General features: G+C 38.0%; 1 protein-coding gene across 3 annotated transcripts in view; it reads right to left on the minus strand.

Annotated features, from left to right (window-relative positions):
- The window catches only part of LOC105482286 (RP1 axonemal microtubule associated), a 328970-nt gene that overhangs the window by 145598 nt on the left and 170023 nt on the right, over positions 1-13349 (minus strand). For all 3 annotated transcript variants that reach the window (XM_071068238.1, XM_071068237.1, XM_071068236.1), the window contains 2 exons: positions 10231-10430; positions 5990-6076 (listed from right to left, as the gene is read on the minus strand). In XM_071068238.1, the coding sequence (XP_070924339.1) occupies positions 5990-6076; positions 10231-10430 (287 nt within the window). The remainder of the gene's footprint in view (positions 1-5989; positions 6077-10230; positions 10431-13349) is intronic.

Raw genomic sequence — 13349 nt, forward strand, 5'->3', positions numbered from 1 at the left:
GACCAACAGAACTCTTCCAACTCTTATCAACTCTTCTAGTAATACTTGATAACATACTTTGAATACGAGTACAATTGTTTTCTGAATGAGTACAAATGTATACTTTTATACATCTGTGCTATTGTTTATTCTAGCACCAAAGTCCAAGGAGAGACTTGATGTGCTCTCTCCCACCCTGACACACTTAAATCTATGTATTTAAAACTTGCCTTGGTCCTAATCTGTCCTAAAATATAAAGCTAATTTGACTAGCATAGTCCATGCAATATAACAAAAGGGAAATACTGATTAAGAAGACTATATAAAAGACATAAAGATTACTGAACTTTGCCACTGAGCAAATGCATGTGGAGGAATAAAATTTTGTACTGTATAGCAATAAACTTCCAGTGTATTTGTGAAATACTGAGAGAAGAAATAATGACTGGAGTTTAATTATCAGACAGAAGATGGTAGTCATCTATACAGAATTTTTTCTATATGCTTGAATGGGACCGCAAGAGACGGTAATAAAATATTTGTAGGTCTATGTATTCATCAAGTGACTCTACCTAAACAAGGTCAAACAGCTTGTGTCTGACAAATTCCAGTCTATGTAAAGATCCTTCAAACACAAGGAAACTATTTCAGCTTTGCAAATAGACACTTTGCTTCTCATTGGGGAACAAATTATTTTACATATTTAGGATGCAATATTTCATAACCATCCCTTTGGGGCTCTCTGACACATGTCCCCACTGTGCACTCAGAGGCATCACCTAGGCTCCCTAGGGAGCTCCCTTGCCCTCTTCCCCTTTTGAGTATAGGCCTGCACTGTGGCTTCTGGACAGATTACTGCTGGAGGGAACTTCCTCCATATGCAACCTTGTCACAACATCTTAGGTGATGTTGTGTGCTAATAAAATGTGTGCTACTGCCTCTGCACCATAGTCATATCTTTTTCCTAAATCAAACCCCAAATGCCTCGAACCCCTACAGTAATGCACAGTATTCCTTTCATAGAATGTTAATAGATTTTACCTGAAAAATATGGCCCCCTTGGTGAATTTAGTTTTGGAAATGCTGTTAAACAGACTTCCTTACCACAGGGCATCCCAGAGTCTTTACTATATTTATTTGCATTGTGACCCTCCAAGAGAGGAATGAAAAACTCAGTGTTTCCAAAACTCATGTGGGAAACTCAGTGTTTTCCATACTGGAAACATTTACTGGGGAGCATCTTGGGAAAGCAGAAGCATGGCTGGCTTTTCACATCATGGGAAGTGGCCTCAGGGCTGAGGTGAGTGGGCATTAGTGGGGAAAGTAACTTATCTGAATGGCTCACATAAATACTGGTGTCTAAAAGACATTCTCCACTAAATTAAACTAGGGCTCCTTGAGAAATACGTAATTCCAGGGCTAGGGAAAAGAAAGTGCTAGATAAGCCTGAAACAACTTTTCAAATCAGAAAGTAAAGAAGTCCTCGTAGAACGGACAGTGACAAGTGAAAAGAATATAGGGGCTTACAGGAAAAAATGAAGGATGGTTTCAGCATCAAAGTAAATTATGTTAATAAAGATTAGCCCATCAAATAAAATAAGGATCTACAAGTACACGCTGGTATAAATAAATAAACGAAATTTTGAAATGGAGAGAAGGAAGAAGTTCTACCTTGTAGTAGAATGCCAATTAACATGTAGAGAAATAACAATAGAATATAAAAATCACCATTTGGCAACCATCATAGTAATAACTGACTAAGGCAAGAATCATCGATGGATCCTAAAATTAGTGGGTAAAAATTTTATGGTGAATAAGATATTTACATAGCTTAAGAATCAGTGGACATCATGTCAGTAAATATTTGTCAAATGATTAAAACACACACATAAACACACATACATATATACATTTTAACACGGAATGGCAAAGTAGACGGGGTGCAACCTTAACAATGGGGAATCTGGGTGAAATTTGAGTTCTTTGTTCCATTCTTTCAATTTTTTAAATAAATTTGAAATCACTTCACAATAAAAGGTAAAGTACTCTACAGGAAAAGTCCCTTCTCTTACACTGCTTTGGTAATGACAGTTCGAGCTGCTCAATTCAATCAATTAATTAATGTTCTACCCACTTTACTCTTCACAGAAGCCTTTGCCACTGACCAGAGGAATGGATGACCCCTCCCTTGGTTCCCAGGACTGAGTGCTCCTTCCTTGGATGGCTTCTGCTGGGGATGTTTTTTTCCTCCAGTTGAAGAATCACTACGTAGTGATGTTGCTATGCCTCTCAACCACTTTTTCACTCACAGGTCCCAGAGAAAGCACAAGCCATACTATTGACTTCAGGCCCACTTAACTCAAGGGTAAGTTTCTTTTAAAATGTTCTGACTCGCCTTTCCCAGTAATTCACAGGCACAGAGCTTGTGATTTTACTACACTTTGCAGGTTCCATGGTTTTTGCATCTTATTAAAAGGTGATTGCTTTTCTCTTCTTCAAATTCTTTCAATGCTTCTAAATAGAAAACTTTAAAGTCACCAAATGGTTTCCTCAAATCCTCCATATCGTCTAGCATAATGCAGGGCATATATTAGGTGCTAAGTAGGAATTTCTTGACTTACTGACTGGAACATATTTACCTGTTCCTGTACGACTAGAAAACATTTCACTATATAGGCATATGCTAAGAAATGCTACAATAAATATTTCAGCTAAATTAACATTTTTCTCAATTACTTTCATTATACAACCAAAGATACAATAATAAAAATCACAGATAAAATTAAGAAACACTAAAAAAGAAAGAAATATTTTGCTAGACTCTATCAGTGGTATTCCAAATTTTAAACCTCAAGCATTTTGGAATAACATATCATGTACTGTAAAGGAACCAGTGACAGATACCGTATTTAAAGCCAGAAAGATGTTCTACGATTCAAACCATTTCATCTGACTCCACTATAATCTAGTGCTTCCATACAGAAATCTCAAGGCTTTTAAGATTTTAATTACCATCTATTTTTGAAAATAAACTTAAGGTCCAATGATAGTGCTTAAGATCTCAATCTCTGGAGTCCAACATACAATAAGACCACTTACTGACGAACCTCAGGCAAATAACTTTATCAAGCCTCAGTCTCCTCATCTGTAAAATAGAATATTAATGGTACCTAAAACAAAGAGTTGCTATCACGCAGAAATACAATGGTATTTGTAAGGTAGGTGGCATATGTTAAGCACTCAACAAATACTCAGTATTATTATTATTATTGTTATTACTGCCATGATTAAATAAAAATAAAAAATAAAAAAACCAGGATCCCCAAGTGCATACATAGAATGATTCAATTTCACTAAAAGGGCAAAGCACATATAAACATATATATACATGTATTTATATGTACATACTTAAGGTATTTATACATATGTTTTTATATATATTCATGTGTTGTTTAACAATGGGGATACTTTCCAAGAAATGCATTGTTAGGCAATTTCATTATTGTGTCAACATCACAGAGTGCACTTCCACAAACCTAGATGGAATAGCCTACTACACACCTAGGCTATATGGTATAGCTTATTGCTCACAGGCTACACACCTGTATAGCATGTTACTGTACTATAGGAAATTGTAACACAATGGTAAGTATTTACAAATTTAAACTTATTAAACATAGAAAAGGTAAAGTAAAAATAGAACATAAAAGATTAAAAATGGTACACCTGTATAGGGCATTTGCCATGAAGGGAGTTTGCAGGATGGAAGTTGCTCTGGGTGAGTCAGTGAGTAAGTGGTGAGTGAATGTGAAGGCCTAGGATATTACTGTACACTACTGTACACTTCATTAACATTGTATAATTACGCTACACTAAATTCATAAAAAATTTTTTCTTCCATAATAAATTAAAATTTTAATTTTTAAAAAACCCCTTGACTCTTTTGTAATAATATTTGGCTTAAAACACAAACATACTGTATAGTCATACAAAAATATTTTCTTTATATCCTTATTCCATAAGTTTTTTTGTTTTGTTTTGTTTTTTTGTTTTTGAGACAAAGTCTCGCTCTTGTCCCCCAGGCTGGAGTGCAATGGTGTGATCTTGGCTCACCGCAACCTCCGCCTCCCAGGTTCAAGCAATTCTGCCTCAGTCCCCCGAGTGGCTGGGATTACAGGTGCCTGCCACCACACCCGGGTAATTTTTGTATTTTTAGTAGAGATGGGGTTTCACCATGTTGGCCAGGCTGGTCTCGAACTCCTGACCTCAGGTGTTCCGTTCCGCCTCCGCCTCCGCCTCCCAAAGTGCTGAGATTATAGGCATGAGCCCCTACACCCAGCCCAGAAGCTTTTTTTCTACTTATTTTATTTTTTTTAAGATAGAGTCTTGCCTTGTTGCCCAGGCTGGAATGCAGTGGTGAGATCTCGGCTCACTGCAACCTCCGCCTCCTAGGTTCAAGCGATTCTCCTGCCTCAGCCTCCCAAGTAGCTGAGATTATAGGCGCGTACCACCACGCCCAGCTAATTTTTGTATTTTTAGTAGAGACAGGATTTCACCATGTTGGTTAGGCTGGTCTCGAACTCCTGACCTCGTGATCCACCCACCTTGGCCTCCCAAAGTGCTAGGATTATAGGCATGAGCCACTGTGCCTGGCTCTCTACTTAAATTTTCTTTTTTACTTTGTAAGTTTTCTTGTTAAAAATAAAGACATAAACATACACATTCGCCTAGGCCTGCACAGTGTCAGATTCACCCATATCACTGCCTTACACCCCCACATCTTGTCCCATTGGGAGATATTCAGGGGAACAACATGCATGAAGCCGTCATCTCCTATGATAACAATACCTTCTTCTGGAATACTTCTTGAAAGCCTGCCTGAGGCTGTTTTACAGTTAACTTTTTGTTAATAAGTAGAATGAGTACACTCTAAGTGATTAAAAGTATACGGTATTATATGTATATAGAGAAAATATATTTTATATATATATATAAAAACACATCCCAGTAACAGTTGCTTATATTAGCAAGTATTATGTACTGTACATAATTGAATATGCTATACTTTTATACAACTGGCAGCACAGCAAGTTTGTTTACACCTGCATCACCACAAATACATGAGTAATGCATTACACTAGGACATTACAACAGCTATGACATCACCAGGCAGTAAGAATTTTTCAGCTCCATTATAATCTTATGGGACCACCATTGTATATGCAGTCCACTGCTAATCAAAATATCACTCTGTGGCACATGGCTATATTTTACATTGATATTTACACAAATATATGTGATATGTGTGTGTGTGTATGTATCTATATCTATACTGAGAGAGAGAAAGCACATGAGACTGCAAGGAACCATGAAAGAGATTCATAGAAAAAGATTTGAGAAAAAAAAAAAAAAATGCACCACCAGAGGGGTCATCTAATGATCAATGAATAACTACTCATTTTTATTCTTACACTTCACTGTATTTTTCAGATTTCTTCTATGAACAGATATTACCTTTGCAAATATAACCATAAATATGCTATTTAAAAAAGAAAAAAAAAAAACCTTTCACAAGGATGAACCATATTTGTTTACAGTGTTATGTCCACAAAAATTTTGTTCACATTATTTACGATATGGATGGTCCTCAACTTACCATAGTTCAACTTACAATTTCTTGAGGTTATGATGGGTTTACTGGGAAGTCAGAGAGCTCTGTATGACTTCTATGATGGGTTACAGTTTCTATTGAGCTTTCACGCCATCATAAAGTCGAAAAATCTTAAGTCAAACCATAGTAAGTAGGGAACCATCTGCTATGTCACTGGCATTAAATTCGTTTTTGACTTAGGATATTTTTTATTTACCATGAGTTTAGAGAGATATAACTCCACTGTAAGTGAAGGGGCATCTGTAATTAGGAAAATACCATTTTCACTGCTTTACATAGCCTGCTTGCTTCTTTTCATCAGAGAATAACTATGAAGAAAAAAATAAGTGACATGATTACCCTCTGCAATTTCCACTCGGGTTGCTCACTGGTTCCATCATGTCCTATCCTTATCTTATATATGTTTCCAATGCTCCTTATTTCAACCTAAACGAAATGCAAAGAAGAAAAAAATTATCAGAATGTTTTAAATTAAGCACATTAAAAAATTCTTTCTCTTTACACTAAATGCATTTTTTGTTCCTAATAGTTAAAAAGCTCTCAGGAATTCTTTCAGAGTCTAGAAAAGAAGTGCCCTCAAGAAACAATCAGTGAACTTCACAGACACAGAGTATGAGACAGAAATATCATGAGACTTGACTAAAAATATGCAGAAGGAGTCAAATGAGAGAACAGGATGAAGAACACACATATGCTCAGTTCTCCGACTACCACACATTTCTCACTGGAAGCCAACACTTTCTGAGTTCCAATGACAGAAAGATGGGCTTGTATTTTAAGAAATAAAAAAAAAAAACAATTTTCACCAAAGAAAAGCTAAATATGGTGATTTCTACAAGCTTAAGCAAAGCGTGAGTCTAGAACTTCCTTGTACTCTGAAAATCCTGTCGTCTTTGATGATACCTAGGTTAAGATATAGATGTTCTACGTTCAAGGAAGAGAAGCAAACCTGCCCACAGAATATGGGTGCTGCTTTAGTTTTTGATGAGGACCAAGAGTATTTGTTAATCCAAGGTAGCATTGTAGAGAACTGGCTTTGGAATTACTTGGAGCTCAACTGGGAGCCTGACTGTTGTAAACTGAGTAAAATATGGTTTTTTACTTCTCTTATCTTCAATTTCTTTATCTGTAAGAATGGTCACATAATGCTTATGGCATAAAATTTTCAGTTCAACTAAATAAATGTATATTGAAACAATAAACAATATGCAAGTCCACAGGTATGCAAAGATGAAAATAACGGCACTGTCTCTAACTTGGAGAAATATACAGCCTAGCAAGGGAGACAGACTTATAAGCAGACATTTTTAGTATAATAAAATATGTCCAGGTCACTGAACTGTGAGAATTTTTTTTAAATGTAATATACCACCTTATTACTTAATGGCTTACCTAACAGCCACTGTCATTATTTCTGCTATAGGTGCCAATCTACCTCTGCAGACTAGAGATATAAATAGGTAGGCACTTGCATATTATATCTGACTAGACATTGCCTACCTATGGACTAGACCCTGAAAGAGCTGGGACAGTCAAATCACGAAAAAACTAGCAGAACTCCTCTTTCATACCCAGTTCCCATGCTTACAATTCTTTTTTTTTAAGTGCCCACCACCACTTTCCCCTACAGACTGCAGCAGCTAGAACAAAACTGGGCCTGTTTCAATACCAGGTCAAGAGAAATTATGCTGGTGTCAACTGGGAAGAAGGAAAATAGGGATGTTAATCCCCAACAGCCAATTTCCCCCACTTCCTTATTCCCAGAGCTGGTTTCAGTGGCAGAACTCAGAGGCTAGCTCTTCCTCCCAGAGAAAGCAGGAAGTTATCCTCCAGTTTGAGGCTACTTTGTCTCTAAAAGGTAAATCACACTTTAAATATCCTTTCATTGTCCCAAGAATCCATTAGCACTTAAGTGTAAACTTCCTTTCTGCACAATTTAAGTGAAAATAATAAAGGGATATCTGAACAGTCTGGTTACCAAGCATATGTGACTTGATACCTATGTGCCTGTCACTGCAGAAGAGCAGAACTAACTGCTACTCAGCTCTGTGCCAGCCAGGCGGGAAAGATTTGATATTCTTGTCCCTGACAATTCACACAGTCACCCTGTGAAGGGTAAGGCTCTTTTAAGCATCTACTTTAAAAGATGAATAAACTCAAAGAGGTTAAGTCATTTGTCTAAGGATACACAGCTGGATACACAGAAAGTTCCAAAAGTAAAATTTGAACCCAGGTTTAATAAAATATCCCATATTGTCCTCAAAAATGGCTATATGCTCACTTCAGGACTGGAAAGAAGGAAAAGAGAATGAAAGACAAACTTAAAACTGGCAAATGATGCCAATTAAAAGGAACAAGAGAATCAATACTCACAGAGGAGAGAGAGTAGAAATGTGTCAATTCATCCTAATTTAGGATTCTCAAACTATCACAAGGCCCCAGTCCCAGAGCCCATTAACCCCTAGGCCAGTGCTTCTCAAACTTTAGCGCACACACAAATTACACGGGGATCCGGTTAAAACGCAGATTCTGATCCAGTAGGTCTGGGATGGGAACCAAAATTCTGTGTGTCTCACAAGCTCCCAGGCAATGCCCATCCTGCTGGCCTGGAGTCCACAAGACTCTACGCTCCTGGGAGCTTCCACATGTAGCCCCAATCTCCACCACTGAGGTAATAATCTAGAGCTATTCACTCTTCACAGTAAATGACAGAGGCGGGTAGAAAACATATCCTGAGCCATTTACCAGCAGAGCGAGAGTCCTTAGTGCCTGCAATCTGTCACCTGTAGAGCACTTCCCATCTACCGGGTACAGCGCCCGACACACACCTTCCCAGGCATTCTTTAAATTTCACAGCAAGGTTTTTAAGTATTATTACCTACCTTGTACTAAGTAGGAAATTGAGGATTAGAAAGGATAATCAGTCTATTTAAGGTCACAAAACTAGTGAAAGGGTGATTTGAACCTGGTCTCTGACTCCAAGGCTTCTGTTCTTAACCAGTTTATGAGTTTTACTATATGTCAATAGGATTCCCTTTTTAATTTATACACATTTTCTCTTTTTGTCATCACACTACCTTAAAATTTAGAAAGAAAAGATATTTTTGCCTGTATTCTATACATGAAGATAATGCTGGCCTGGAGAAATTAAGTGGCATATTCAAGGTCACATAACTAATATGTGGGAAGCAAGGACTCTAATCTAGCTTACCTGATTTGCAGTCTAGTGCTATATCCAGCATTCTCAACCTTGGTTGCACTTTAGAATCAGTTGGGGAACATCTGAAAACCTCAATACCCAGACTGCACCTCAGGCAAATTAAACTAGAATTTCTGGAGGTGGAATCAGGCATCAGTGGTTTTTAAAGCTCCCTGGGTAATTCCAATGTGCATCAAGACTGAGAATCTATACCATTCATTCCAAGATTTGACCATAAGTAAATTTTTCAGAAAAACATTGATAGGATTTATCAGCATATAAATACATATACCACAAGGTATATTACGGGAAAATTAGACTTTTGTGGGGTGACTTAGGGATCTAACCATACACACACATTCTGAATTCTAAACAATTATCTTCAAATAATCTTTTGAAATATGTATTTATATAAGGTATGGTTGCCTATGCAAGGAGCCGAAGTGCTCTTCCACAACTGCAGACAATTGCTTTTCTTCAATGAAAATTAACTTTAATGATTACAAAAGTAGAATGACAGGCTTAGGTCTGAAAATCTAGAAACCATTTGGGTATTAGTGATTGCCAGGTACCGTAGCCCCAGATAGCCTTGGGTTCCTGGCAACACGAGTTGTCCTCAATCATTCTCTATTCTCTAGTCAGCCTTAGGATGCAAAAGGAATACCCTCTAGAGAAAATGACTGCTGTTTAACAGTGCACCAAAGAGCTTTCACAGGCAGTGGGGGTGGAAGGGTGGATTAGTGAAGTGGAATGTAATTGTCCTAATTGAAACTTGGCCAAAGCTCTGAGGAACTAGGAGAGGCAACCAGCCACATGCAAACTTAAGCAGCCCAGTGTTCTCTGACTCTAAGAAGTAAAAGAGAGAGAAATTAGAATGGGCATGGGCAGAGCTTCAAAACATGGCCTGTGAAGATGCCAAGGAAATTATTTCATTTTTAAGACTTTTTTAATTAAAAAGATGAAACAAATTTTATAAAAAGAAAATAATTTCACACCTGTATAGCTCAGCTGAGCAACATCTATAAGTATATGCAAGTATATAAAAGAAGAGTTTTCATTACCAGAAGAATCTCTATACAGCATATAAGTTGGTTATAAATTGAGTTGAAGTTGGTAGTTTATAGGGCCAGTTCCAAACCCATGGTTTGAAAATATACTAAAATAAACTGTCTTTAAAGAAAGCAGTTTTTTCTACAACTTTACTTGCTCGAATAAGATATGTGAGCAAAAATATTTCCTTTGATTGTTACAATAAGCATTATTAACTTACAGGCATTCTAAAAGACCAGAGATCCATTTTAATAGGAGACACACACACACACTTCTACATTACAGAAATGTCTTTGAAATGTTCACAGGAAAATATCACAGTGTTGTTTACCTGAAACTCATCCTCCTGTCCCGGAAGGAAGAGCTGCTCTGAGCTGTCCTTGCGAAGACTTATTGGCCCAGTGACTCCTTTATCTCCATACACCCAGAGAGTGACATTGGCTCGAGTTCCTGTATTTCCCGTCAGCACTAACACCTTCCATTCATCTTCTGACAGAAGAGTCTTACCACTTTGGAAACGTCTGATTTCTTCTATGGGGGAATAAAGCATTAGTGGCAGATCAGATACAACATCAGGCTGACAGAATCCTTTGTCACATTGGAGCCAAAGGACATGAAAACTGGGCAGGGTAGGGTGAAGCAAGCAGGAGGCACTGCACTGTGAGGACTCTAGGGAGCTGATTTGTGCTTGTCTCCTCACAGCAAGGTTCTGGTCAACTGACCCTCAACCACCGAAGTAAACTGGATTCGAACAGTAAACATCTGACCTACCTGGCAATCTTTCACTTACCCAGGAGGGCAAACTGGAGTTTCTGTCCTATGTCCACAGATTTTTCATAAAGCTGCCTGCTTGACTTACATATTTTATATAGAACTACCACCACATAAAGTAATAAAAAGGGGGAATTTAAACTTGTTTTCACATACGATAAGTAAGTGACAAATTGAGGGCAGAGAAAAATTTTCTGAAATATTTCCAAAAAAATAAAAAAATACCTTACTGGAGTGGGCAATGGAAAGGATTTGGAACTAAAGAGAATTTTCACACATACAAATTGTTCCTGAGGTGCTCAGAGCAGTTGTCCACGAGAGCAGGGCTGCACAGCACTTGTGTTTCACAATGCATTCTCTAGCAACCAGCAGTGCCCAAACACAGCCACTCCTGTTTGTAAAGAATGCCATGACGTCCCAAGCTAGAATGGCTGTCTTCTTCACACTCCCTTTCGCCTGTGGTCTCATCTGAGGAGATACTGGGCCAGGCAGTGCTGAGGGCATCTCCCATGCTACTCTGCACTGGTTGTCTGAAAGTACCCCAACAACTGCACTTTAATTCTTCACTGATATTTCCACTTTGAAATCTTATACACCCAAGATGATGAGGTAAAAGTTCTTCATGTCAAATGGTTAAAAGGCAGCCAGAGCTGATCTCCTTCCTTTAATTCTGTAGCTTGAAACTATACGCAGCCCTAGGCAGCACTTAGGATCTTACCGACAATGATGAAAAGCCCAACAAATATGAAATTATTCCTGCTAAGCTATAATGAACTAATTTTAAAATAAAAACCATGCAAAAATATAGAAATAAAAACAAATGCTATGAAAGAACTGATATTCATTTTTTAAAGTTGTCTCTAGAATGTGCTGGGTAATCCCTGTCAGTATAACAGCTCTGGGTAATCTCTGTCTCTGGGAGTGACTGAACAATTTAATTGTTTTTAAGCTCCTAATATATGCAGGGTTCTGCGTTGCACCTTTTATATGCATTTCTCATTCAATCCTCATTCCAAACTCATAAGGTGAGTCAAATTATGATGTCCATTTTAAGAAGAGGAAAAGAAGCAGGGAAATTAAATAATATGGCCGAGTCACATAATAAGCAAACTATGGGATGTTTAACTGCAAAGCACCTGCACTTAAACAAGCTTGATAAGCATTCTGTATTCACCTAAACATAATTCACCAGGATGCAGCAGTGCTGCTAGCATGTGAGGTTTTCTTCTGTGCTGCACACTATCCTAAGCACTTAACATTCATCATCAAGTCACTCTCACTCAACCCTCATACTACTCCTATGAGGTGCTGTCCCCTATTAAGCAGATGGACAAACCGGGACTCAGAAGTGAAGTGACTTGCCCAGAATTACACAGGAAGTAACAAGGAACCAAACTTCAAACCCAGGCAGAGCAAGTGTGAATTCCACGTCATTTACATCGGAAATAGCTGACCTGGAAATGATCACAAAAATTGGTCCAACAAAATTTTATGACATGATCTAATTTTTAAAACTCAATGTTACATGTGAACATTTGGCCACTGTGCCTGACGTTTCTAGTCAAATACACTTGGAATTTCCTCAGGCCCAGGCAACTGCACTACCAGATCTCTACTGACAAAGACTCTACAGCACATCCATGAGTTCCAGAGAGAAACTGGTGATCCTAGGTCAATGGTGAACATTACAGGATGTCGATCATTCACTCACTTACTATCTTACGGATATCTTAGTCATCTAAAAGAATCACTTTTACACAATTCGAGAAGACTTTAGTTCCTCTTAATTGCTGGGCATTGTGTTAGGCTCACTGCTCTCATAATAACAGAACTGATGAAAAGTTTGAAAGATAAATAATGACAGTCACACCCTGGAGATACATGCTATCCAGCAGTGAAAACAGACATACAAATATCTGGATTTCAAACACTCAAATACCTTCATGGAAAACCAACAAACAAAAAAAACTACTGAAAAGTTCCGGTGTAGCAGAGGGCAGGAAGTGAGTAATTAAGGAGTGGGCAGAAAAGGCTGCACAGAGGAAACCTCAGTGCTGGATGTAGGAAGATGGCTCAGAATTTTGCAGAAAGACAGAAAGAGCATTCTAAACAGATGGGACAGCATTCCCAGCATGTACATGGCTTGAAGCAGCAGGCATGCTGGAAGAACTGCAGGTGCCAATGTTCAGTTGAACATAAGATACTATATGTGAAGAGGAGAGACAGAAACGTGAGGATCATGGAAGGCACTGGTCAAGCTGGAAGGGAGTTGGCACATCCTTTTGCAAGCAAGAGAGAACCAGTCACAATTTTAAAGTATGGTGGTGGTATGAGCTAAGTATTAGAAAGATAGGTCTGAAACAGGGTGAACTATAGCAGGGACAGACTGAGGTAGGAAGGCCAGTGAACAAACATACAAAGAAACAAACTCTGAAATGAAATCAAGAGACCACGGTTATTTAGTCTGAATTTTTTTCCATGTCTGTGCATGGATAAACACAAATCTATGTGTGTATGTGTTTAGCTTGTTTGTTTGATTTAATCTGCAAATGAGTTGATGTTTTCTAAGGTCCCTTATTCCTGCATTAACATGTTCTTGCATCACTTGCACAAAAATAACACATTGTCAGGGTACACTCATATTATAAAAATTGATGGCTAAATATGATATAATCTATA

The sequence above is a fragment of the Macaca nemestrina genome, chromosome 8, assembly GCF_043159975.1.
Source record: "Macaca nemestrina isolate mMacNem1 chromosome 8, mMacNem.hap1, whole genome shotgun sequence".
Lineage (NCBI taxonomy): Eukaryota > Metazoa > Chordata > Mammalia > Primates > Cercopithecidae > Macaca > Macaca nemestrina.